The 25,264-nt window shown below is 33.9% G+C and overlaps 1 protein-coding gene across 2 annotated transcripts in view; it reads right to left on the reverse strand.

Annotated features, from left to right (window-relative positions):
• WDR33 (WD repeat domain 33) overlaps nt 1–25,264 on the reverse strand; it is an 84,549-nt gene that overhangs the window by 47,785 nt on the left and 11,500 nt on the right. For both annotated transcript variants that reach the window (XM_016157043.2, XM_016157042.2), the window contains exons 2-7: nt 9,299–9,525; nt 8,007–8,075; nt 7,317–7,421; nt 5,037–5,132; nt 4,701–4,852; nt 2,907–3,004 (exon numbers count right to left, since the gene is read on the reverse strand). In XM_016157043.2, coding sequence (XP_016012529.1) covers nt 2,907–3,004; nt 4,701–4,852; nt 5,037–5,132; nt 7,317–7,421; nt 8,007–8,075; nt 9,299–9,502 — 724 coding nt within the window. In that variant the 5' untranslated portion in view covers nt 9,503–9,525. The remainder of the gene's footprint in view (nt 1–2,906; nt 3,005–4,700; nt 4,853–5,036; nt 5,133–7,316; nt 7,422–8,006; nt 8,076–9,298; nt 9,526–25,264) is intronic.

Consider the following 25,264-nt stretch of genomic DNA (forward strand, 5'->3'; position numbering starts at 1 on the left):
ATCTATGCTCACTATTACCTTAAAAATATAGATTACTTTCTCTTGTGTAACTTCTTCCTTTTTTAAGAAGCATAAGAACCACCTTAGGATGAACACAAATAGCAACTATAAATTCTGCACTCAACAGTATGGTAGTATGGCTTCTGGCATGCACAGGGATAGTATGTGCTTATAGCTGAAAGACTACATTGAAAAGACACACTAGCTGTCTTTAAATACTCAAAGGACTGCCATGTAGAAGAGAGTACAGGTTTAATTTTTCATGTTCCAGAAGTCAGAACAAGTTGTAAGAAAGCAGATCTGTGATATAATGAAAGAACTTTCTGAAAATTAGAGCTATCTAAAATTGGAAAAGGGAATTGTGTGAGGTCGTGAATACTACATCACTAAAAGTGTTTGTGAACAGAAGACTGGTTTTTAGAAATGATGTCAAAAAGGTTTTTGATAAAGAGATCACATGATTACAAAGCTCTCCTTTAATTAAAATGTTCTTGGATTTTCTTAATACTTAATCCCAAATGATGGTCTGATGCACATTAACATGCTGCAGACATGCTTATCTGCTCAATGTTACAGTATACGTGGGATACATGAACGTCACTCCCTCATATATGGCAACTGACATTTCAGAGGTTGGAAGGTCCTATCCCTATTCGTTTGACATTGTAGAATTCCGCCATGCCCCCTCATCCTCACATCCTCAACCCACCAAGTGAAGGACAGGAAAATTATAACAACATTGGTTTCATTATTTTATACTCATCTCTAAAATTCAGAAAATTTAGAAAGAGGAATGACAGAAAATGGATAATCGGAGTCTAATAACTTGTCTACTACACGTGCTATTAGAACTTCTCTGTGGGTGGTATAATTTGGTTTAAAATAGTCAGATACTCAGATACTAAAAAAAAAAAAAAATCATACCTATAAAGCAAGTAAAATATTTTTAAAGCAAAAAACATGAATAAGCTAGAACATAAATCCTAACATTATAATGGAAGTTCATGCACTTCTGCACGTTTGAAATTTCCATAGGAAAAACTTAAAGAACTCCATATAAAAAATAAAATTCAACTTTTAATCAATACATCATAATATTGGTGTATTTTTTGTTATAGGAAGGACACATAATGATTCAGCATCCACTTAACTCAATCCAAATTCACCTGGACTCAAAGTTGAAAATATTTAGCTGCTAGTTAATATCTCACATACATTCTCAATTTCAGAGAAAAAGTTGTTAAGCACTATCTATAGTTGCATTACCAAAATTTATTTTCAAACGTGGGATTGAAAACATTATACAGTAGATTTTTTTTTTCAATCCAAGATGTATAGTGGTTTTACATCCAATTTCCCAATTATTATAGTCCTAGCCCACTGTAAAATTGTTTTTGATAGAATTGCTTTTAATAAATAAAATTATTGTTTCTCTATATTTCTTAGGATTTCAAAGCCTAGAAAAAGTTGTTTATCTATTTCTGTTTAACAGCTAAGAGATAGTGAAGAAAGATTCACCTTAGTGTAGCAGTGGCTAGGAGTCAAGTGATATGATTCTAGTCCTGGCTCTGAATTAATTTTACACTGAACATATCACTTAAGATGTCTACGTCATGTACTCACCCATAAAACAACTCAGATTAGATGATTTCAAAGACTACATCTAGTTCTGAATTTGTACAATATTATGACCTTCATAGTGCATAAACTCCTTCAATATGATAGGTATTACAATATAGTACTATGGATGAATCCACACAAAATGTACAAGGCCAGGATGTGTAAGCAAATGTGATTAAAAGAAATACTACTAGCTTGAAGTATGTGTTAAATATCAAGAGCATTTATTTTCTTGTCTAGAAAGCATCAACACTATATGCTGCAAATAAAGTTCTGAAAAGTTTTAAGAAACTTACAATTCAACCAAGACAACTCTGCTGACTCTTCAACAGAAAAGGAAATTCTGAATATGAATTTCTTGACTCCCAATGTCTGTAGCACCCACTCCTCCACCCTGCATTTATGTGTCAGATGAAGTTGTTGCTTTTATGGCATAGTGAAATCAAAGAGTATGGAGTAGAATGTACTCTTGGTTCAATCAGTGCAGGTTCAAATTAAGCACTGGAGAAAGCTACCTTCCTAGTTAATAATAAATTAATAAGGTTTTGTTAGAAGTGTAAAAGTTTGTTTCAATGTTTGCATTGCATATATAAAACATAGTTAATTTCCTAACTCTACCTACTACCGAATCCACATAAATGGTGTTGGTGTTGGTTATTTCAAGAGCCCCACTTTACAAAGTCTAAAACTAAGCTAATCCAAGTGAAAATATAGATTTCTTCTGTAATATGGAGTTCACAGACATTTGTTTATAACTATGAAATCAATAAAAGTAAACAAGGAATCCCTCCAAAGTTTAGTAACAAATGGGCCATGTAGTACAAATGTCATACACTGAAAAACCACCAGCTTTCAGAAACAGCAATACTAAGAAGTATCGCTATTAATACCTCAGTTAGTTCACATTGTTAAAAAACTGCTAGAAGAACATGAGCTATCTAAATAATAGTGTCAGTGTGTTGAAGAAAGGTGTCCTGGGGGCAAGACAGGAAAAGGAATATAGCCCTAAAAGATGCACACAGATAAGCAAGTAATTTGGGAGAAAGGGAAGAAGAAAACGCCTGTATTTAATTGCAGCTCAAAGAATTCAAAGATAATATTAGTAGTAAAAACCTACAAAATGATTATGAACCAGAGTTTGGGTTTTGCTGAAGAGCCTGACTAAGATGGTGTCTATGTTAAGAAAATTGAATGGAGATGTAAGCTGGCATTGTGGTATTGTGATGGTTTAACCACAAATGCTTTCCCTATTTAAATATTCCAATCAGTACTGTTAGTACACGTACCTCGGAGAATTCTTTCCTCATGGCAACGAAGAAAGTCCCAGATTCTAACAGTGCCGTCATCAGAGCATGTAGCAAATTTATTATCCGTGGGTGAGAAACTGTTACATGAAGACACACAGCAGGGGAAAGAAGTCAGCATTTAACAGATTATCTGTGCTTCTCAGACAGGGAAAAATAAAAACAGTGTGCTGCGTTATAAACAGAAGAGGGAAGTATCCAACAGTGAAGATGCCTTAAAGAGAATGTCGTCAGCTAACAATCCCATCTCATCAAAGGAAGAATAGAGTAGTTGCTTCTTATTTTCAATCATCACTATCAGAGTACTTTCCAAGTGTATTACTACTACTACTACTGCTGCTGCTACTGCTATCCATGCTCCCCACAGTACAATATTTCCTACACACCAACAAAAAACATGGAGCTGATTTAAGTGTAGAAACTAAATGAATTCTGCTTTTGCAATATTCCTGTAAACATTATTTTAAATCACATGGGAATACTGCTCAAAAAGTTCGCATCAGCTTCTGCCTCTTTGTGAAACGATATACTGAAGAAATTTGGGCAAGTTAAAAGACTGGCTACTAAACATTCCTATATATGTTTCTCTTTTATTTAAAAGGCCTATGGAAAACTTACATCTTCTTCCTTGCAAGCTATTCCATGAATGTTGCACCTTTTGATGAAAACTTTAACATAGGGACATTCAGATTTGTGTTTAAAGCCTAAGAATCTGCTGCAAAGGAGAGAACCATTATTTTCCTCCCTATAGTGAAAGACCATCAAGTTTCTCATCTAACTCTAAGAACTCCCTGGAACTTTAAAATCCTATGACTAAGAAAGGACCAACTGTGAAAACAATGTATGGGCAGGACACTACAGCACAGTCTTTGCAGAAGCATGTTCGTCAAACAACTTTTGTTAAGATTCTGAAAGTAGAAATGGTGACTGCCACAGATGATATTTCTATAAAGATGTCAACCTCCTACCACACATGGGTGGCACAACCATAAAGAACGCTGCTTAGCTTTATTCTGAGGCTGCAGCAATTCTTCAGGCTTACTTTTCAAACTTTTGTTTTCCAGTTTTACTATACATATCTCATTGATATGCAAAAGTATACAACTCACTGAAAATATTTTAAACTCCACTTATTATACATTTACATAACTGATGTTATCGACAGTGAATCAGAAGAAAGTCCTAGAGTCTTCTTGACAATAATCTGCTTACAGTTTCAAAGCTTGTAGAACCCATACATTAATCCATAAACGTTTGCCACATCCAGTTACTTGTGAGTTTTTTTAGACCTACTATACTTTCCTTTGAAGTCGTGGCATAACCAAGCCAACCAGGTCTTCACTTAAAGCTTTTTTTTCTTGTATTTTGTGTGAACTCTGAAAGTGTTTTCTGTAGGCTTTAGATTTTATTCAGTTGTATAATTAAAGACTGAATTCTTTATTTGGAATGAAATATTCTTGTCTTATACAGTAGGTAATAAAAAGGAATAACGTATACACATTATTAACCATAAATGAAAAGAGAAAACCAGTGCAAAATGCAGCAGACAATACATCTCTAACATATTGTAAAGGCTGATACCAGGACAACACTACTTCAGAAAGGTGCCAGAAAAATGGTGAATGTGTGAAAACAAAGAAAAATATTGTGTTTATAGAGTGCAGAAAGTTTCCCAGATTCTGACAGAGCCCATGCATTTCTGCACCCAGAATACACTCAGAGAATAATTTAACCATGACAATAGGGACTACAGAAAATGGTATATTGTGTATAAACCTGGCCTCTCTAATCGCCTCCTTATGTGCCTGGAACATCTTGACGTTGTTCATGTTCGACTGCCAATATTTGACATATCCTCCGTGGTCTGCTGTCAACATCCACATGTCATTATGTGACCAAGTCATGGCCCTCACTGGGCTATCGTGAGCCTGTGAAAACATAAAACATTTGTAAACATTATATGCAAGAATATATGATGAAAGGCTTTAGAACATGTATTAACTCACAACAATGATTTGTCCAACTATAAGTTTAAAATACCAATAAAGTTACTATGTGTCAAGTTCTTTACTGTACCACAGAAAGATGCTACCATCTGAAGATTACTGTTACCTGTAATATTGTTTCAAAATTGAAAGTGAGTCCATTCCACAAAGTAAACTCTCCACTAGAAGCTCCAGTGACCAAGCGTCTTCCTTCTGGAGTCCACTGGGGAAGAAAAAAAGACAGGTTACACAAGGCCACAAATTTTCAACCTTCATTTTTAAAACACACAAAGTCTTTATTTATAAAATATTCAATAATCAATATTGAGTAGACAATACTAACTTTCACTTAAGTGTAGCTCACATTTATAAGCAAGTACTTTATCAAAAAGAACTTATTAACAGTACAGGGAAAACTCTTCACTTTACATTATTAACTAAATTAAAAATAGTAAGTACATTATGAGTACCTTGCTAAGTTATAAAGGCCTACACACTCTAAAGAATATTTCAAAACAAAATCTGCATAGACCACATTTTCCTAAGATACATGGCAGACTAACATAAATAAGATATCCAGTCACCAGAAAATCTCAAAGGCTAAATTAAGGATTTCGTTTATTATAAAAGCTAGTGGACTAATTTAGGCAGAAAAGTTACCAGTGTTTCATGAAAACACAGCATAAAAGTAAGTACCAATTTAAGGATATCAAGGTTACCAAACTTTTACTGGCAACTAAATACACTAAAAAATAAATTGTTAAAGGTCTCCTCCATTCACAGTATCAAGTAGTAACAAGTCTTATGTTGATCTTTCAGGAAAAAAAATATAATAGTTTCCGAACACTATACCAATATTTTAATGTCACAATTTTTCATACTGAAGGGAACATGTAGCACGTGTAGCAACTCAAAACACAAGGTATTTTTTCTTTTTATTTTCAAAAGTCTCTGATAAATTACACATTCATTTTTCTCAGAAGATATAAATACATGAAATAGCAATACCACAATCCTATTTTCCAAAATAAAACCTGTGACAAAGAGTTGAAAACTACAAGTGTGCTTATAGAAACAGCAGGATAATTTACATTAAATGAAGACTATTTGGTAAATTACACAGATATAGATGACAGTCTGGCTTTTCATCGCTTACCTGCAGATTATGATTTTTATTATGAATAAAATCCTCCTACTTTCCCAGTTTCTGTTATCTGCTATGCATCCCAACCCAGTGAATACAACAGTAAACCAAACTGTAGACACAGAACCCAGTTTTTGTCTTAATACCCTGTAATTTGGGCTATACCTCTACTATGTGCAAATTTCTCCTAAGACTTTATTAGCTTGAGGTGAAAAAGAAATTTACCCACGATTAGAATGCTCAGATTTTATTCATTTCAAAAGGTTTTCTGTGTTATGCTAAGAGGATATTAAGATTAGCTGCACATCATATCCCCTTTTTACCAAATTCCACAGCAAATGAAATTACCCTATACACTGGTTGGTTCTACTAACATAAAAGACACTGAAATAAGTGTTTCTTTATTGATGTTTCTATTGCTTTAGGCCTCCGAAGCAAAAAGGAGGCCTCAAATTGACTGCAACACTTTTTATGGAGCTCAAACAAGAGTTTCTTCCAGCCCTTCTCAGTTCTCTATGCTATCACTCTCCCTAATATCAGAGCACTAATCTTGCTCATTTGCCACAGTGTTTGCTATTACTATCTTTTCTCTGTACCACTGTTTTTTATTTGCCCAACTTTGACTATTAGCTATCTGACATTTCTGGACCTGATATGTGCACTGTTTCTTAACAAATCACAAAGGAAATGATTATACTATTACCTACAGGACTATTAACTGGATGCCTGGGAGACAGAGATGGAGCTTTTTACTGAAAACCCCTTCTAATTTTAATATTTTGAACCACATCCACGTACTATTTCAAAAGTATATTTTTAAAATTTCAGTGAAAATGTATTCAATAATACCTACTATGTACCTTCGTGGGACTGACAATGATGGTCTATCACTGGTCTTCAGCTCTTCTCAGGTATTTTCCTTCCTAATAACACCTTTTCATATACCTTGAGATGCTGCTTTCTAAACAGCAACAAAAGCATTCCTATTCAAAAGGAAGTCTGAGACATGTCACAATATGCATCCATGGCCAGCTCAGAAGGAATTCTATGAAAATTGCAACATGAAGAAAATAATCCAAAAGTAGTATCTTACTAAAATGTGGATAAAGTGGATGAGTATTTGAGAATAAAATTATTAGCAATACACTGATTTTTATCCCAGATATACATTCAAAATAATGTTTAATTTTCTTTATCCTGTTAAATATATTTGCAGACTAATTCAGGCCTAAATTTTCTAAAAATACCCAATAGAATACTTACTCTAACAACAAACACGGGACACTTTACTTTATTTGTTGATGTTCGAACAAATTTTGTTGTTACTGCATTCATAGGATTATTCAACATCCCTATAGGTGGGACGAGCTATTTTAAAAAAAAAAAAAAAAAAAGCATTTTAAAAACTCCTGATTATGCATAGAGCATAAACTAGAAACATGGCAAAGTTACTATTTCAACATATAAAGACAAATTCAGGACTATATAGGACTTTCAAAAAACTATAGTAATTATAATTCGTCTATATTAATCAAGAAAACTGACGAACAGTAAAGTTAAATGCCCATTATTCCTAAACAAACAACAAAATCAAATACATTCCCCTAATTACATCTCAAAAACAACATGATTAAACATGTTTACAATAAGCCAAATTTAAAATTAACTTTCCTGTTACACAGACTTTGAGGCAGTGCTATCTTTTGTTGGACACTTTCTTTTAAGCCACAAATCAAAAGTTCACCCATCATTAGATTAAAAGGAAAAGTTAAGTTGAAATAAAGAAATAATAACCCATGGTTTACATAGATACATTATCTCTTTAGGAATATTTTAATTATAAAAATATAAAGATAAATATCCATGTTTGAATTTGAGATCACATATTTTTAGGTTTAAATGTCCAAGCAAAGAGGTTGTATAGTAAGCTAGTATGACATATCTTATACTTACATCATTATAATAACCTGCATCAGGCTGAATTGCCCGCATATCTCTCTGGTCTCTTTGCCATATTCTATTCTGTTAAAAATAAATTAATTAATCAATTGATATATGGTCTAATTGCATTCAATATGAAACTAAAGTAAATATTAACAAAATGTAAACTGTTATTACATGGGTAAAAAACAGAATTAAAACTTTTTTGTTATGTCTTAAAACATACATAATATTTGGTCTCTTATCCTACTGACATTCTTTAGAACTTCCCTCCTCTCTTTACTCACATTATTCCCAACCAATCATCCACGATGCTGTTGACCCCGACACATTCTCACTGATCATATATACCTTAATAAAAGGAAAAAGGTAAGGGGTACAGAGACGTTCCCAATTCTTTCGAAATCCTTAGCACTAAACAATTCTTCATATCTAGCCCTTGATTTTATTCCTCTCAAACTTTCCTCGTCTAGTTTTCTAAATGAAATACATGGAAAAGCCTAGATTTGTTTTTACCACTGAATCTTTTTCTCCTATGTGCCCACAACATACTAATCATGCCAATATACTAATAGGTCTTCAACAACACATTTCAGGTAATGAAAAAAAGGCCAATTTTCTTCATAGGAAATCAGAGCAGACCTAAATCCAGTTAAAATAATAAGAATTACTGATGAAAAGCAAATCACAGAGGCTAACTCCTAGATGAAGACAAGTAAACAAAGAACTCAAAAGGGAGAAATGCTGAGCAGACATAGGTTTGTTTAGGCATACCCCTATTCTACCTTTATTTCCCATCTCAGAGTTGCTTTCACTCTGTAGGGCTATGGTAGGTGCTCAACTCTCAAGGAGACCCCTTTTCCTTAACAATAAAAGCTACCTATCACCAGGTACTTGGGGAGTCCTTTGTTCCTAGCCCGTGTGTCCTGGATATGCAAAGTTGCTCTTCTATAAACACATGTTCTCATGGAAATGGTTCTACATTGGGAATCTTTTAACATTTCACATACACTATGTATGGGTTTAACAAGTATTTGAAGACTGTCCTAGGGAGTAAAGTACCCTCTTTTGAGGCTTGTAGTGAACCTTTAGAACAAAGCCTATTTCTAAACTGGAGTCTAACTGCAGTAATTTTTGTGAAGATAATTCATGCAGAGATTAAAAAAAAAGTACTCATGATTAGCCTCATCTGAAATACCACTAATTCAAGAAGCACAGATATACTTATTATCCTGCATTTTTAAAACTTTCCCCTTTTTAAAATACCAAAGTTTGGTCATGTGAAGCAGATGAACTGGACTTACCTCCAAATACTTAATTACAGATGGATTATAGTCTATAGTTTTTCGGTTTACTGCTTTTCTCATTCGTTTTCCATCAAAGGTAAGTTGCTGCATTGCTTGCTGCTGTGCAAAATCAGGTCGCTTATAAAACAATTGTCGAGGAGCCTGGTGTTGGAACCTTGGCATATGGAAAAAACGAGGAGGAGAACCAATTTCTGTAGCCATGGTGATGTTTTATTTCTAGGACCCTAGGGTAGAGAAAAAGTACTTTCACTACAAATATCAGCACTGAAAACATTTGTAAATGAACATTTTTATACATTTTTTCCTAATATGCATTTTTAGCTTTTGGCCAAATTATTTACAAAATGAACTAATAGATTTAATGGCAGAGATCAGTTTAAGCATTTGAAAAAAAGCCAATTCATAGAGTAATTGCTAATAAAAGCATTTGTTGTAAAATTCAGTCTCATGGAAGAAAAAAACCACAATTTCTAACAGCTTGAGGTGAGTAGGTTGTATGCTGTGTATGTGTGTGTAGAGTGGGTAAATGGAGAGGAGGGAGGAATCACTGAGGTAGAATCATTGAGAATTGTTCACATTTTTAAAATGAAGTGTTTGATAATAATCATTTTAAGTTTATCATAAGACCCTCATTTTATACAAAAGCACTAAAAAATTTTAAAACCTAACTTTTGTCCTTTTAAATTTCCTAAGAATAATGTAGAAAGAGAAATAAACTATCCTATTTCACACAATGCTAAAAGTATGTGTATCTAATTTCAGGCTCCAAGTAACTACCACAGAAACTAATTTCTTAGTATGTGTATTTACATATTGATTTAGGCAACATTAAGCTAACATCTGAACAGAAAAACTGTTAAGAGCTTATAGTTTTTCAACTTTAATGCTCTCCAATTAAAGTTACATTTCAATAATACAAATATACATGATTTACAAATACATTTTAAGCATATTTTCCAAAACAAACAATGAAAACCACATAAAGTTAGAAATAGGTTCATCTGTAATCATTCTCCACATAGTACGGTGGATATACCTCAACAAAATTTATGGTTAATTTCTCAATATAAAAGTATTCTATAAAAGGATATACAGCAGTGAGCACCCATGGTTTTAGAAGATTGGTCATTTGTGATGTTTTTGTTTGTTATACCAGGTGGTTTTTTAAGGTTACACGGATTATTCACTTTTGGATTTCACATACACAGAATTCAGAAAACAAATCTAAGACCATAATGCTTTCTCAGTTACACAATATAATCATTATCAGCACCAAAACATTATTTGGAGAGTGTATGCACTAGCATATGGTTAATAAATCCTACTTATGCATATTAAAAAAAAAAGCATTTCCACATTTTTGTTTTAAAAGCAGGAAAGACTGTACTTGACATTATTTTTCTGTTTTTAATATTTGCTTTCTTCAGTCAAGACACTAAATTAAAAACCTGGGGAAAAAATGCTTAGCGCTACTTCATTAATCCTTGTGACTTCAGTCTTCCCTGAAACCATTTAATAATAATAAGGACAGAAGGGGGAAAGAGGGAAGGGGTGGAATGTTGGAGGTGGGGGTTTGGAAGTGGGGGAGTGGTGGTAAAAGTCCTGATTCCCACAATACCAAAAATAAACAGTGTGATAAAATATGCATTTACTACATATTATTTCCACTAGTCTGGAGCAATCCCAGAAGGTCCCTGACAAATGTTAATCCGTAATAAGATGAGAAACATTCTATCTCTTAGGGCTGTGTGTGAATTCAATTAGAATGTAAGGGTTTGACTCAAGGTTGGTAAAGGTATCTGTATGCTCAGCTATGCTATGCAACTAAGTTTCAGCATGCAGATTTCAACTAATGGCTTCTATTCAGAAGTCAAGGCCAGTAATTCTAAAAGGATGCATGAAAAATATATTTTTAAATTACTATTTTTTCATGTAACAATCGTCAAAATTTCTAATTTTATTAGAATAAGATTATTCTAAAATTCTAGTTTCTAATAATAATATCAAAGGAGGCTTAAAAATTATTCAGCCAAAAAAAGAAATGAAGTACTGATTCATGCTACAACATGGATAAATCTTAAAAATATTATATAAGTGAAAGAAGCCAGACATAAAAGGTCACATATTGTATGACTCCATTTATGTGAAAAATCCAGAACAGGTTCATAGAAACAGAAAGCAGATTAGTAGTTGGCATGAGGAAGGGAGGAAAGAATAATACTGCTTAATGGGAATGAGGTTTCCTTTGGGGGTGATGAAAATGTTTTGGAACTAGATAATAAAAGTGGTGGTGAATGGTGGCTACAAACACCGTGAATGTACTATGTAGCGCTGAATTGGACACTTCCAAATAGTTAAAACAGAAAATTTTGTTATGTGACTTTTACCTCAATTCAAGAATTTAATCCACTGAAAAAGTTTTTTAGATGGAGGGTAGATGAAATATTAACAGAAACTTGATGGTGTTGAAGTTGGGTGCTGGATACATGGATAGAGCCCTACCCAAGAGCCAAATCAAGGATCTACTGTACAAATATGAAGAAAATGACTGAAGTCAAATGCAAAACAATATGTTGTTATTGACACTCATGAATAAGTCATACGTTAAAGAGAGAAAAAATATACTCCTTTAGAGAATGGGAGAAAATATCTTCTCATTTACAAATTCGTTGAATAAAACCTGTTCTGAAAAAAGACCTTTAACTTTTCCTTGAATGAAGTGCTACTTGTGCTCCAGATATAAAGGTCCAGCATGAAGAAAACGAAAATTATAAATACGATTATGTTCTAAATCAAGATCCATACCTAAAATAAAACAAAACAAAACTCACAGTAGTGACCGGTCTTCACCTATGCCTTACACACTTCAGTTTCAGTTTCTGCAAAGTGTGTTATTACTTGCCCCAAGTCAAAAGAGAGTCTCACAGTAGCTGTTATGAACTAAATTATGTCCCCCCACCCCCCACAAATTCATATGCTGAAGTCTTAACCTCCAGGACCCAAGAATGCACTATACTTGGAGACAGGGCTCTAATCCTAATGACTGGAATACTTTTAAGAGGAGATTAAGACACAGAAGGAAGGCCATGTGAAAAGACAGGGAAAGATAGCCATCTACAAGTAAAAGTAGAGGGGCCTCAGAAAAAACCAACCCTGCTCACACCTTAATCTTGGACTCCAAAACTGAGAAAATAAATTTCTGTTGTTTAAGCCTCTAAGTCTATGGTACTGTGTTAATAAGGCAGACCTAGCTGATTATTTTAGTGGCAGAGTCGGAGCAAAATACCTGGACCTCCTGACTCTCCTTCAACATGGGTTGCAAAAAGATTTTTCAGCAATAATGATATAATAGCTTTCTCTGACTGAAGACAGGAGAAAATTCAATACATGAGGTTGAAATATCAGTGAGCCAAACAGAAAGAACCATCACTCTCGTCATTAAAACTATCCTTCAGGGTTCACTAAGGACTATACTTCAAGGAACTATGTATAACTAGATGCAAAAAAAAAAAAAGAAATAAGAGCTCTATCCTTCATAAAAAAAATAATAATTACTGTGATTTCTACTCACTGCAGCATTCACTTACACACCACAATTTAAACTAGAAGTCACAACTGTCTCCAAAGCATACTCATCTCATATTTGGTGTAGAGGGTGATGGAGACAGAGGGACTAACAGGAGGGACAAGAGAGAAACTGAGGTAGACAAGGACAAGTAATGTGTCTATGGTTATTAAATATATACTAACGACAGAACCAAATTGCTAAAGAAAAAAGTCCACCTGAAACATTTAATTAATCATGTCTTTCTTGTACACACATGCCTTTGATGTTCTGAGCACAATTTTATCAAGTGCCTATCCCCCTGTGCATCAGGCACAGTATATTTTTCCAATTCACTGTAAATCAATTCAACTTCAGATTTTGTGGTATTTAGTCCTCATCCCTATTTTTTGGCAAATACAAAGACTCTTGGGTTCACAAAACTTTGTAGCATATCCTTACCCTTCAAGCTTTCAACTACTTCCCCAAATTAGGCAAGACACTCAACTCCTCCGCATCTGTTTTCTCAATCTGGATAATGACGTTAACATAAATTACTTCCAAGATTCTTTTTCTTAAAGATATTATCTTGCATGAAATATATTATTCCTTTAGCCTCTGTAGTGGCTAGTCTGTATAACAAAATAAAATATCTAGACTTAGTTCTCCAATGTTTGCGTGCACAAATTCATATCACCATTATAATTCTGCTTCTTGTCCCGACTATTACAAAATAATTTTTTATAATCTTAGTCGTTATAGTACCAAAATTATATTTGAAGTGGATAGAAAAAGTCATAAATGTTTTTCTTTAAAAAAAGTCATTAGAAATTTCACATTGTAGAATTGTGCTTTCAAACAATAATTCATTTTACTGAACCAAAACCTCTAAAGTAATAAAAACTGTGTACAAGTACCAACAAAACCTCAAAAATTGGAGTAACAATGAATAGCAGAATGAACAGGATAGAATTCATAAGGGAAGTAAGACTGAAACTTGAAATTATACAGAAAAATTAACATAGATAATGAGCAGGCACTACCAAAATCACTGTGGCAGTTATCAGTTACAGGCTATGAATACACACACTTCGTTGTAGAAATAGCTGAAATATCCCAGTGGCATGAGGAAGTATAATAAGAAATGCAATTCATCTCAAGAGTTAATCAGTGAGCATTAATTACTTTATTTGACAGGCACTAAAGACAGAAAGACACACACAGAGTCTGCTTTCAAAAGACTGACATGTTTATCAGAAGAGCTCAAAAAGAAAGCACTAGGAGAATCTACTACTACACTGACAAGCTACTACACTTGTCTGTCAGGACTGTTATATAGGCAACAGGGATACATGATAGAATGCTTACAGCATAATGCAGCCTTAAGAAATTCTAGATAGGTCTATGGCCATGCCACCCTGAACAAGCCCTAACTCATCTATCTTGGAAGCTAAGCAGCGGCGGGCCAGTACTTGGATGGGAGACCACCTAGGAAGATTAGGTGCTGTAGACAAAAAATAAGGGATTGTAAACTGACAAGGTCCTTGTAATCCATGAGGTCAACCAAGGGTTGCCTCGCCTAAAAGAAAGAGAAAAATCAAAGTTTGATTTGAGATAGGATGGGAAAAGGCAGGAGGAAAAGACACTGTGAGGAAAGAAACAAAATAAGTGGCAAAGTCTCATTCACTCAGCATACTACAGCCAGCATTATCTTTTCCCCAACCAAACATAATCCAAGATAATCTTCCCGAAACATTTCCGACTCTATTAATCACAGCTGAGCTCCAACTACAACACAGGTGAAAGATATTTTTATAGGACCATATCCTTGCTAAAACTTGACTAATTCCACAAATTCAATCCAAAATCAATTTACCAAAAGCTTCATATAATGGAATAGAAGAGCTTTAAACCACAATTCAGGAGAATAGAACTGAAGCTCTACATCAAAAAAATTCCTATGACCTAAAGGGTCAGGAGTGGGCCTAAGGTAATGTTTATTCTTTAAACAAGAAGTCATACCTTATTGGTGGTTCCTGATATCAATGTGACTGACAACCAGCATAAATTTAAAAAATAGAATATACTGATTGTACATTTTTAAGTAAAAAACTGCTTTTGTGAAACTTCTGTTTCAGTTGTACATGTGTGTATGCTGGATCATAATGTAAAAAAAATTATTTTCTTCCTGATAATCTGTTAAAAATGAAAACAAATGGCTTAATATTAGCAAACCATTAAATGAAAACCAAGGTTTCCTATCCATGCATCTTCCGTTTATAAACACTTAATTCCTGCTGCCACTGTGTATCCATAGCCAAAGAAGTTCACATATAGCATCTGTTCAGTGTGGGTACTTTGCCTGGCTACAGTCGCTATGGCACCCAAGTATGGTCCAATTATCAAACCCAACAATTCTTACTTTGTCAACCACTAATCACAGCTGATCAGCACAAGAGGCTTGTTTTGCCAAATGAGATGAATGAATTCTAACCAAAGGCAAATTATTAATGCATTAAATAGCCAAGATAGCAAACACAATTGCAGTAGGGCTTTTAAAAAAAACAATAAATAGTTTTAAAATCCCTACTCTCATTAACACGGATTTGTCTGGTCCCCAAGGTCAGAACCTCAGCCTGGGAACCTCTATTTTAGATTATGTATCTCCAGATCAGTGAGTCCTGGGATGGATAATCTACCCTGAAAGAGACTTGATACCTAATCTGTCACAGAAATTTGAGGGGATCTACATGAGCAGTAAACAAGGCCAATAACGAAATGATCAATATGTTCTCTTTTTCTTCATTGTCCAATCTTTAATAAATGTGAATCCTGAACAAATCAGGAGAAATTGTACAAGAATGAACAAGAAGGCAGCTGTTCCGATAGGTAATTTTTAAAAGTTCACAAGATTCTGTATCTTCTCTGTGGTATACAAACCTATCCAAAAGATTACATACTCTATGCTTCCACTTACATGACATTGTTGAAAAAAACAAAATGACAAATGGAGAAAAGATCGGTGATTGCCAGGAGCTAGGGATGGGGGTGAAGGTGTGATTATAAAAGAGGAATCCTTGTAGTGATGAAGTGGTTAAGTGTCTTGACTATGGTGGAGGCTACGTGTGCATATACATATCAATGAACTGCAGACACACACACAAATCAGTAAAACTCAGAAAATCTAAATAAAATCTGTAGATTATATCAATGTCAATACCCAATTTGTGATACTGTGTTCTGCAAGTTGTTACTACTAGAAGAAACTAAGGTACACAGAATCCCTCTGTATTATTTCTTACAAATGTGTTGAATATAAAATTATCTCAATAAAGAAATCGATTTAAAAAGTTAACATCAGCAATTCGCTAGTTGATAAGATCAAACAACCCACGCTGAGAACACACACATGAAATAGTCAACTAAAGGCAAGCATTTTAAAACTGCTACTATAAATTCGTTGATGACTAAACTTGACATTAAAGATCAATCTTAACTCCCAATGTTGGCTTTTTCAACTTTTATAGCTTTCAACCACAGATTTAGCTGCATAATTTTTCATAACTTGCAGTAAACAGCTACTAGTGTATACTTAGCTATAAGGTTACTGAAACATTTTAGTAGACACTGCACTGTCCAGTTTAATACATGTTACTTGATACTGTACTTGGGCTTTTTACATTTAGTTTTCTGTACCATTTCAAAAGCTAACTTTAATATATATTGCACACATAACCACAAATCCGTATGTCTACTTAATTAGAAAGTAACAACTCTATTATTTCAACAGCGTGATTCTGGGATAAAGAAACCTGTACCATCAACTGTTCTTAAAGGATATAAGTCAATGGTTATTGGGTGTGGTTTCTCTTGTTAGCATACAAATTAAAAGAATTTTCCCATTTTTACACTGGTCTTTAAAGTGAATTATACATTAATTTATAAAATATTTAAAGCAATTAAAACTGGGCAAACTAATTCTCCCTGGATTGCTGAATTCATCTATGCAAAAGTAAACAAAAACTATGTCACATTTTCTAGGTAAGGTAAACTTTAAGTGACCCCCCAAATTAAGAATAAGGAATTCAAAGTTTCAAGTATGAGCTGAGGCCAGCGGTCCCCAATGCCAGACTTTAAGGTTCTAATATTCACCCTGATGTAATGTATGGGATACTAACTGGGGAGCAGAGATTTTTCAAAGTTCCCAGGTAGTAATGAAGTACAGCAAAATTTAGGAACCATCGGACTATGTAACTCAGGTGGCTTACTTCTGAAAGTTTCCTTACAACAGCAAGTTCTTAAACTTTTTATTTCAGGACCCCTTTACGCTTAAAAATTGAGGATTCCCCAAACTTTGTTTACTGTGGTATTTATATCTATAGATACTTGCACATCAGAAATTAAAACAGAAAAATACAAAGTATTTAATTCACTTTAAAATGGTAACCAATATAACGGTTTCCCCTTCCCCAATAACTAGTGAGAAAAGTGACACTTTGTTATATTTTTATAAATATCTTTAATGTCTAGCTTAACTGAAAACAGATTCTCATGTATACTTCTGCATTTAATCTGTTGAAATGTTATCTGGGTTGAAGTATATGAAAAATATCTGGACCCATGAAGATATATATTTGGAAAAAGAGTATTTTAATAACCTCAGATAATGTAATATTCTTTGATATTCCAAGAAAATTTGACAAGTCATAGTTTATTAAATATTAACTATAATGTATCACCTGAAATCACATCAATAAGCTTTTTGAACTCTGTCACATTTAAAGGCACTGGTTTATATGGCACTTTGGAACTTTTACCCAAGCATGATTACATTTTGCATTAATCATTTGGAAAACACTGGCTCCACAGAATTATACATACCTAAATGTTACATTTCATATAAAAAATAATCATTTTTATTAAAATCACCATTGATCTAATAATAAAAACTATTAATTATTGAGAAACTTGATTTCACATGGCAGTTACAAGTTTTCCAAAACTTACTTTTTATCACTGACAACAAATACGAAGTTTTCCTTGAAGCAACAGTTTACCTATATTGATGTTACAGAAGAATAGTTGCCATACACTCATCTGAATACTAAAGCTAGTCAATCTCTTCTTTTAAATTTAGCATTTTTATTCAGACTTTTTTTTAAAGCAGTTTTAGGTCCACAGTAAAACAGAGAAAGTACAGCATACACTCCCTCCCTGCACAACATCCAGTATCAGAGCGGTCGGTACATTTGTTAAAGTCATTGTACCAACACTGATGCATCATTGTCACTCAAAGCCCACAGCGTACATGAGGGCTCCCTCTTGGTATTATACATCTTACAGATTTTGATAAATGTATTCAGATTAGGTTCTTTCACTCAGTAATTTGTATTTAAGGTCCCTCCATGTCTTTGATTTGATAGTTCATTTCTTTTTAGTGGTGAATATGATTCCACTGTCTGTCTATCCATTCTCCTACAGAAGAACATCTTGGTTGCTTCTAAGTTTTGGTAATAATGAATAAAGCTACTATAAATGTTCATGTACAGGTTTCTGTATGGACATATTTTCAATTCATCTGAATAATCGCCAAAGAGCATGACTGTTGTATCCACTGGTAAAGTATGCTTAGTTTTTTAAGAAACTGACAAATTGTCCAAAGTGGCTGTACCATTTCTGCATTCCCATCAACAATGAATGTGAGTTCTTGTTCCATATCATCACCAGCATTTGATGGTGTCAGTGTCTGGGATTTTAGACAACCTAATAGGTGTGCAGTCTTATCTCACTGTTTTAATTTGCAATTCTCAAATGATGTATGACTTGAGCATCTTTCCATATGCTTACTTGTTACCTGTATATCTTCTTTGGTGATGTATCTGTTCAGATCTTTTGCCCATATTTTAATTTTTCATTTTCTTACTATTACGTTTTAAGAGTTCTTTGTATATTTTAGACCTTTATCAGATATATCTTCTGTAAACATTTATTTTCCCAGTCTGAGGTCTGTCGTCTCATATTCTTGATTTATTTTTAAAGTTTTATACAACAAAATGCGCTTCTTGCTATACATTTTTAAGCTTTGAGAAATGCATAGAATTATGGAACAAGAACAATGAAGATGCACAACGGTGCCATCACCCCCATATATTCCTTCAAACTGGCCCTCTGTTAGCAATCTCCTATTACTCCTGGCTCTGACAACCACTGATCTTAACTGAAAATGACAGTCAACAATAAACATGTTTAGGTATTAAATCATAGAGTCCAGAGATATAGGAAATAGACTTTAACTAAATGTTTCAATTGCTTTGGTTGTCACACAGCTTATATAGTCAAAGATTAAGAAAGTACGTTAGTCATATTCTGAAGGCCTGCCTGTAAAGCAAGTTCCAGGAGAAATGTTTAAGAGTAAAATAAACTCTGCTTAAGAAGAGAAAAATGTAGCTAGTTAAGCACAAAATGATTTAGGTCTTTGTTAGCTTGCATACGGTAACCACTTGCGTCTTGCCCGGAACCCCTGGTTCTCATACTTTAGTTATAAGTTACTGATGTGGTGCCTCTTTGTCAAGCAGCAGGAGATAACTTCAGGGTAACAAGGAGAATTTATGAGTTTGTTTTGCAGAAAGAATAGATGCCTTTAAGAAAGTTGTGACCAACTGCTGATGTCCAGAAATATGGTTGCAAAAAAATGTTATCTGTGATTGAAAAGATGGAGACATTTCCCACGGTTTCCTGAAACTCCCCCTCCCTTACTCCTAGCCGCATAAAAACTCCCTACTTTGCTTTTGGGGGGAAGACAGGTTTGAGCAATCTTGCTCTTCCATCCTCTCGCTTTAGCCAAATTAAATAAACTTTTCTCTCTCCTCAAGCACTGGTGCCTCAGTGTTTAGCTTACTAACGCTTCACTTACACAAACCTGAATTTTGCGGGTGGTTCAGTAACAATGTTTCCCATCACTGTTGCTTTTGCCTCTTCCAGAATGCCATATGTATAGAATCATACCTTCTGAATCATTTTGATTCTGGCATTTATCATTTAGCATAATACTTCTGAGATTCATCAATGTTATTGCAAGTATCAAGAAATCTTTTTCTTAGTTGAATTCTATGGATATGCTAGTTTGTTTATCCATTCACTAGTTCAAGGACATTTAGATTGTTTGCAGTGCCTGGCAATTTGAACAAAATTGCTATAAATATTCATGTGTAGTTTTTTGTTGTTGTTGTTGTTGTTTTTTTTTGTGAACATACCCTTTCATTTTTCTTGGATAAATATCTAGGATTGAAACTGCTGGGTCATATAAATTTAACTAGTGGGAAACTGCCAAACTGTGTTCAAAAAGGCTATACCATTTTACATTCCCACCAGCAAAGTATGAAAGTTCCACTTACTCTACATCCTCACCAACACTTGGTATTGTCAGCTAGAGCAAAGGAAGGATTGTTTGTTTTGTGTCTTAGTCATTCTAATAAGTGAATAAGAACCTCATTGTGGTTTAATTTGCACTTCACTAATAATGTAGAGAATCTTTTCAGGTGTTTATTTACCACCAATATATCTTTCTCCAGCAAAGCTTCTCTTCCAATCTTTGCCTATTTTTCTATTGGGTTGTTTTCTTATTGTTGAGTTTTGAGAGTCCTTCTATAATCTACATACAAATTCTTTGTCATATATGTGATTTGCAAATATTTTCCCTCCGTCTGCCACTTCTTCTTTCTCTTCATTGAACCTTTATATACACACACATACACACATACACACACACACACACACACACACACATAGTTTTTTCTCCCCCCTCTTTAATTCCCACCCCCAACTTCCACCCTTGACCTATGCTTGGTTGCCATTTCCCCTTAAGAACTGGATCTCTGAAGGTGTGGCGTCTCCTCCCACATGTTCGCAGTGTACACCCAGGGCCTTGAACCCTGACGCACTCAGAGGGCCTGGTGCACCCAGGGTATGGTCCGCGGCTCCACCTTGGGCACGAACCTAGGACCTACTGCGTGTAAAGCAGACGTGCTAACCACTACACTATGGAGCACCCCCATCTCTTCGTTGTATCTTTCAAAGAGAAGTTTTAAGTACAATGAAACCTTACTTATTAATTTGTGTTTTTGATCTTATCTAAGAAATCCTTATCTCAGCCAAGGTTACAAAGATTTTTCATATATGATGTATTTTGAGTTCATTTCTACATTAGGTATTATGGATGCATTGAGATTCTTTTTTTTCCCTCATATGGTGTCCAATTGTTCTGACACCATATGTTGGAAAAAATGACTTTTCTACTGAGTCACTTTAACACCTTTGTCAAAATCAACTGATTATATTTTGTGGGGGTCTACCTCAGTACCTTGATTACTATAACTGTACAGAAAGTCTTGATCAGCTAGATTTCAGATGAGATTCTCCAACTATATTGTTCTTTACTAAAAGTGTTTTAGTAACTTGTTCCTTTGCCATCTCATAATTTTAAAAAGCGGTTAATCATTCATTATCTACAAAAAATATGTTGCTGAAATTCTGATCTGGGTAGGTCAATTTGAAGAGACATTATATCTAAACGATACTGAGTCTTCAAAATCACAAGCAGATAATTCTCTACAATTACATAAGCCTTCTTTGATTTTTTCATCAGTGTTTTGTACCTTTCCTGTATACGTTTTGTCAAATTTATACCTATTTTTGGTGCTATATGGTACTGCTTTTTACGGATTTCCATTTCCAGTTGTCCAGTTGGTTAGTATATAGAAAAATAATTTTTACACATTGTCCATATATCCTACAACCTTGTTAAATTCACTAGTTCTGGAAACTTTCTAGATTCCTTGAGGTTTTCTGAAATCATGTAATCTGCAAATAGGGGTCATTTTATTTCTTCCTTTCTGTTCCAAAAGCCCTTTTATTTCTTTTTATTGTCTTGCTGCACTGTTCTCAATCTTAGGAAAGATTTAGTCCTTCACTAGTAAGTATTCACTATTACGTATGACATTAGCTACAGATGTTTGTAGATGCCCTTTATCAAGCAAAAGAAAATCCCTTCTATTCCTAGGTTTATAAGAATTTTTATCATGAAAGTATGAAGAATTTTGTCAAATGTTTATTCTCCATTTACATAAATAATCATATGGGTTTTTTTGTCTGTTAATTACCCTAATTTTCAAATGTTGAACAGCCATGCATTCCAAGAATAAATTCCATTTGTCATGATGCGCCATCCTTTTTATATACTGCAATTTGAATTACTAAAATTTTGTTGTGACTTTTACATCTGTATTCACAAGGGATACCGGTGTAGTTTTCTTGTAATATCTTTGTTTTATATCAAGGCTCATATGAATTGTTGGGAAATGTTCCTTCTAATACTTCCTGGAAGAGGATGGGTAGACATTGTAAGTAGCAAACATGCTTTATCTACACTTCTCATTTCCTCAAATGTTTGACAGAATTCACCTGTGAAACCATTAGAACCTAGTTTCCTTTGTTGGAAGGAGTTTAACTATGAATTTGGTTTCTTTAAAAGATATAGGACTATTCGGGTTATCTATTGCTTAAGTGAGTTTTGGCAGTTTGTGTCCTTGAAGGAATTGATCAATTTCACTCAACTTATCAAATTTTGGGACACAGAGTTGTTCATAGTATCCCTTACTATCATTTAATGTTTGTAAGATCTGTAATGATAGCTCCTCTCTCATTCCTGATATGTTAACTTGGACTCCTGCCTCTCTATCCTCCCTCCATCTCTCTCTTTGAATGATCTGTCACCATTTCAAGTATAAAATGTGTTCCATGAAAAAAAGTGAATACTGTCATTATATAATTTCCCATCAAGAGAACTGCCCTACTTCTGTAAGTAGCAAAAGTGCTTCATCCACACTTACCATTTCATTATACTAAATATTAGCCTGCTAGGGATGCCATAACTATCACAGATGAAGAGGCTCAAATAAAAGAAATTTATTTTCTCAGTTCTGGATGGTGAGAATCTAAGATCCAAATGCCAACACAGAGTGAAAGATCTCTTCTTGGCTTGCAGATGGCTACCTTTTTGTTGTGTCTCCATATGGCAGAAAGAGACAGCAAATTCTCTGGTGTCCATTCTTAAAAGGACACTAATTCCATCACAAGGGCCCACCTCATGACCTCATCTAAACCTAATTATCTCCCAAAGGCCACATCTCCAAATCTCATCACATTAGGGCTTCAAGAGATGAATTTTACAGGGATGCACCTTATGTTTTTAAATTTTAAATTATATATATATATAAATACTCAATGGTTGACATTTAATTATTTTTGCTGCTTCATCAAAGACATTCTTATGTGAAATTGCTTTCCTTTTTTTTTTTAACTACAAGTGTGAAGTGGTAGTAAACATATAATTACTACCAGTATAGTTTGGTGCCACTGCCTTGAATCATGCTAAGGAATCAGGAGTTTTATCCATTATTGCCTTTGTAGCATAAACATAAATGTCAGTTAAAAAAAAAAAAAGCAGTAAAAAAGCCTCATAATATCTCAGTATTATTATGAAAATAGTTCCAATCTTTGAGAACTCACTACCGACTTACACTTACGTCCAAATAACTATTACAGAAAAAAACTTTTACAACTGCAAAGTGCGTTAGCAATTTAAGGTATTATTACAAATTATTCACAAGAGATGTAACCAAAAAACTAAAAATGTGATCCATTTCCAACTTTCCAAATTCACTGATGAAAATGATCAAGCTATGCCTTCACTTGATGAAATTTACCTTAGAAAACATAAAGTTCTATGGAATCTAAAAATAAATGAATAAAACTACTTTGATTGGTTACCTTGGTTGTGATTAAACAAACACAAACAAATCAGGACAGTGGTATGCTATAAACACATTTGCATTTGCTCACGTCACTTATAAAAAGATGCACCAGAAACATTGCTACTGATGGCTTCTGGGAAAGGGAATTAGGTGACTTACTGTAAAGATGAGAAGAAATTCAGTCAATACCATTTGAATTTTAGACCATCTATATGTAGTACCCCCCAAAATTAAATTTGTTCCACAGGTAATATTTAATGAGTTGCTAACTAAAAACTCAATTAAAAATAAAAACCCCAATGTAAAACATTGTAAAATTTCCCCTTCACTCAATTCTGAAAATAGAAGTCAGAATTTGGGTTTTGTTCTTAAGACTATTTTTCCATTCAAGTATATAGTACATGTACAATCATTTTAGAACAATATGGGTCCTATCCAATTTCCTTTAATGACATGATAGTATTAATTTATAAATGAGACAAATATAAGTTCAGTTGCTTATTCTATGTCAAATTAAGTTTTTTACCAAAAACCTGGGATAGTTTTTAGCTGAAAGCTCCATAAGACTGAAAGACAACATACATGTCATATATGTATGTGACAGGTCCCTCCAAATGGAGAATTCAACCCAATATAATATTCCTGAAGAACTGACATTAGCTTCATCGTTACATTATTTAAAATAAATAAGGCACAAGTCTAACAAAAATTAACTTAATGTGAAATAAAAGACAACTCTCAAAAAAAAAAAAAAAAAAAAAAGAAGCTGTCCTTTCACATGTGCTTAAGGAATACTTTCTACCCCCAAATTGCAATCTACTAATAATTTTAAGGCTCCCTGGTATCAGCACAAGGGGAGTAATCTATACAATGGGAACATTTTATGCCAAAGGCTCTGATGGGTTCAATCTTTACAACGAAACTACACCTGTCAGGCAAACAGAATTATATTTTTTAATCACAAATATTTAAAATTTAGTTAGGTCTCTAGAACTATGCTCCAGTTCAAATACAGAGAAAACAAGTTAACAAAACAACTATTTATACAAACCTACACTGTAAGACATTCTAGAAGACAACTGGCTTAAAAACTTCAAAAAGTTAATGAAATAAGAAAAGAGGGAGGAGAGAACTATTCCAGATTATGAGACTTAAAAAGACATTAACCTCAATTTAAAAAAAAAAAAAGACATTAACCTTGATTAAAAAAAAAAGTTAAACAAGTGTTGATAAGGATGTGGAGAAAAGGGAACCCTTGTGCACTGCTGATGGGAATGTAAACTGGTGCAGCCATTATGGAAAACGGTATGGAGGTTTCTCAAAAAGTTTTAAAAATAGAACTACCATATAATCGAGCAATTCCAACTGTTTATCTGAAGAAAACGAAAATACTAACTCAAAAGGTTATATGTTCATTGCAGCATCATTTACAATAGCCAAGATATGGAAACAAACTAAGTGTCCACCAATGGATGAATGGATAAAGAAAATATGGTACACATATACACACATACACACACATAATGGACTCCTACTCACCCACAAAAAAAAAATCTTGGTATGTGCAACAAATGCACAAATCTTGACAGCATTATGCTAAGTGAACTA

This window comes from Rousettus aegyptiacus, unplaced genomic scaffold, assembly GCF_014176215.1.
Source record: "Rousettus aegyptiacus isolate mRouAeg1 unplaced genomic scaffold, mRouAeg1.p scaffold_m13_p_2, whole genome shotgun sequence".
Classification (NCBI taxonomy): Eukaryota; Metazoa; Chordata; class Mammalia; order Chiroptera; family Pteropodidae; genus Rousettus; species Rousettus aegyptiacus.